At 28.9% G+C, this 3,753-nt stretch overlaps 1 protein-coding gene across 1 annotated transcript; it reads right to left on the minus strand.

Moving 5' to 3' along the window:
• Positions 1-1,756: 1,756 nt before the first annotated feature.
• On the minus strand, positions 1,757-2,311 carry LOC149057126 (uncharacterized). Its single transcript, XM_089223297.1, has one exon. The coding sequence runs from the start codon at positions 2,309-2,311 to the stop codon at positions 1,757-1,759; it is 555 nt and encodes a 184-aa protein (XP_089079423.1).
• Positions 2,312-3,753: the final 1,442 nt, after the last annotated feature.

A 3,753-nucleotide genomic window follows, 5' to 3' on the forward strand; every position in this document is an offset into this window, starting at 1 on the left:
AAATAAAAATATTAATTGAACAAAAGTTATTCCAAAACTCAGTTCTATCTGTTATTTGCTGTATTGTTCAAAAAATGATACTAAATGTTCTTTTTCAATTAAGTCATTTTCGAATTTGAAATTATGTTGAAAAAACATATTTCTTGTTGATTTGAATAAATGGGGAGGGTCAAATATATATATTTTATTTTCACAAACTTTAAAATAAGGTCGGGCTGGTGTAACATTAACACTTTTACTGAAACTAACAAAGTTAGAACCCATATCAGTAATAAATATTTTTATATTTAATCCTATATCAAAAAGTTTACGTATAGTTTCAAAAATAATATCCTGCAAGTCATATCCGGTATAATTACTTGATACTAAAAAATATGCAATTGGTTGTTTCCAGTTGACATTTATTCCTCTTATACTTGACAATATTAAAAAGAATATCATTCAAGCCTGGTATCATTTCAAATTTATGAGTTAGCCGTTTGAAAGTTGATATTGATGGTAATGAAAGAATATTTAATAAAAGTTTATAGACTCTAGGTCCTGAAAAATAAATTGTTAATGCTAATTGTTTGATTTCATTATTATATCTATAACCTTCTTTTTGTTTTTATTTTAAATTAATTTTGGACTTGACAATAGTACATAATCCAGGTGATAAATATTTTTCATTTAATCTTAAAAAATGTTCAACTGTATCATAATTATATGATTGTTGACTTAAACTTACGATATTCTTCTTTAAATTTTTTATTTCTTGTTTTCCAGATTTAATCTCCATAGCCACTTTTTGTTTCCTTGATGTATTTGCCGATAAATATCCAGGAGTTTGATTTAAAGAATCAGAAGTTGTTAGGTATAATGCAATAAAAATGATAAAGTTTATATAAACGACTTTACGACAGGTACTGTCGTTGAGTCGTTCAGAAATATAATTTAAACAGATTTTAATACGGACTAGTGCATTGTAATCGGAACTACTGCAGTATTTCAACTTATATTAGTGTGATTATAGTATTATACAATCGGGCAAAATGATTGAATTTGAAAATAATATTAATTAAATATTTTTTTTTATATGATATACTAATACTTTTGCAAGAAGTAAATTTATCAAAAAAGTTTTACCCGTGCCCCCAGGAGCATCTAAAAACAATATTTTGCCTTCATTATTGTTAACAGACGACTTCACTGAATCATATACAATTATTTGTTCACGGTTTAATTGATTTTCATTTTGAACGGACAGTAATAGTTGCTGTTGATCATAATTTCTCTCTCTTAAACACTCAATATTAATTGTTGTTCTATTTATGTTTATCGCTAAAGGAAAACCAAAATGTACTAAAGATTTTCCCGATAAAATTTCCACGTCTTTGTTTAATTCAAATAAAGCTTCATCAAATATACTTTGTTCAAAACTAATATAATTTGATGACAATTCCTGTCGTTTTCGATGCAGCATATCGTCGGCCATACTTTCACGATAATTTTGCCAAAGCATCAAAGGATCAGTAATTTGACAAAACGTTAGCATGATAGCAAATAAACATCTTAGTGATTTAGGTGTGCAACATATATTATATACGCTTCTGATAGCGTGTTTTCCCAATGAGACTCGTCATCCAATAAACCCAACGTTTTGCATGCACCTTGAAAAGTATCATAAATTACATTTTTCACTGTGCGAAGAATTTGAAAAGTAGTTGGACCTTTAACTATATGGAGCAGCATCCTCAAGTGAAAACACTAGGTATTGTTAGGATGGATAGTATATGTATACCCTGCCCAGAGCATCGGTTTTTTTGATGCCAGGGTGCCCTTCTACCACAGTTCCTTGTTTACGCCGATTAAACTTTTTACCAACCTGATTCCCTATATAGTAACTTGGAATTTTATCATAAGTCAACGTTTTAGCAAATTTATTTTCTGCGCATAATTTAAAAAACGCTATTAGTGTCGTATCTCGCGGATAATCAACAACATCACTTACATTACTTTCTGAAAAATATACCCTTTGACCATTTTCTAAGTGAACTGCGAGATGGATAACAGTTGGTGCTCTCTCATGTATACTAAATGATAAAATCCGCCAAACTGCTTCTGAGCTACAAATGTAGCAACCAGACTGATATTGGTCCACTTCATCTGTCGACTGCACGCTAAAAGTAGCTCGGTCGCTGCCTTTATTAATATATTTAGTTACATATTTTATCGACTTTATAGAACTACATAATTCAACATTAATATGACCATCAAAATACTTTAAGCAAAAGTTTGTTGTAAGGCACAATCCATCTGTTGTCAATTTCATGATTTCGAATAGTACATATATTTCCACCTGCATGTCAATTTAAAACTTATGGAGAACTTAGAGTTGTATTTTTAATCCTTAGTTATAAACGCAAAAAATTTTATGATTTTTCAACTTCAAAATTACTTGCAAATTTTCGCGTTTTCGACAGATTTCGTAAAATTTTGAACTATAAAAGCTTATTAAAAAAAATTGTGACTTACGATTTTTAATTTTTTTTAGCTACAATAAGAAAAACTCATAAGGAACCTTGTATTAAATTTTCAAGTTTTTTTGGTCGTCCAACATTTTTTTACCGACACTTCAAAAAAAAATTCTCAAAAAAAGTGTAAATTTCAGTGGTCTATAAATAACTCAAAAAAAGTCGAAAATGTTTGAAAATTAAACTGTATATAGAGAACACTAACATAAACATTTGGTGAAAATTTCAAGTATTTAAAGTGATTATTTTTTGAATTACAACCATATAAAAAAATCGATTTGGTCGAAAACTGATTTTGCGTAAAAATTCCCGTTTTTCTGTCATTTTTTTTTTGTTTTTCTCGATTTTTTTGAAAACTGTTAGAAAATGTTTACTTTTGACCTCTATAATGCACCAAGGATCTTCAATTATACATCGGAAACCACCCCCAAAGTTTGAAATCGAAGCATTATTTCGACTAGTTATGCTGTACACAGACACAAAAAAAAAAAAACAAAAAAAAAAAAAACACACACATCATTGTAAAATCAATACATTCATCACTTCGTTCAGAATCTAAAATAAGTCCAAATATCATACATAATAGGTACATTTCTATAGTCAGTGAATACGTCATTTAAAGAGAAGGGGTTTAAGTCTTAATCTTAATTTTTATTTTTGAGTAAAAAAAGTTGACATTTTAAAATGTTATTATGTTTTTTGTATTGTTGTTAATAATATATCTAAACAGATGGAAATGTATAAATTATTATCTATATCTTATTTTGTAAGTGTCCTATTTATACCCGTATGGGTTTAAGTTTTAGTTTTCAAAACATTCATTGATGCCCCCCCCCCACAGTTTTGTTTTTGGTATAGCACTGGACACTTTTGTGAACAAACGTCGGGACCTGGTGCACATTTCTGCATAAACGTTTGGCGTACCTAATCTGCAGAAGATCGAATTTTGAAAGTTGGAGGCCATTGAAATGGACCTTTGAATAACATTCCCATCTCTATTGTAAGAATGAGACAACAAATGTGGATGTGGTAGATTCTTAATAGATGGCTATAATTTATAAAGTTGTGAAACTTTAATTTTTCACGTAATATGTATTCACGATGTAGGCAGTGTGGGATGTAATAATATTATGATTAAACTCAAATTCAACTTCATAAGGATAACATTTATATAATTAAAAATACGTAAATTTCAAAAACATAACATATTCAATACTTTAGATCTCGGAAATTGATGACC

The sequence above is a fragment of the Diuraphis noxia genome, unplaced genomic scaffold, assembly GCF_037042655.1.
Source record: "Diuraphis noxia isolate RWA-SAM2 unplaced genomic scaffold, SU_Dnox_SAM2 contig0003, whole genome shotgun sequence".
NCBI classification, from domain to species: Eukaryota; Metazoa; Arthropoda; class Insecta; order Hemiptera; family Aphididae; genus Diuraphis; species Diuraphis noxia.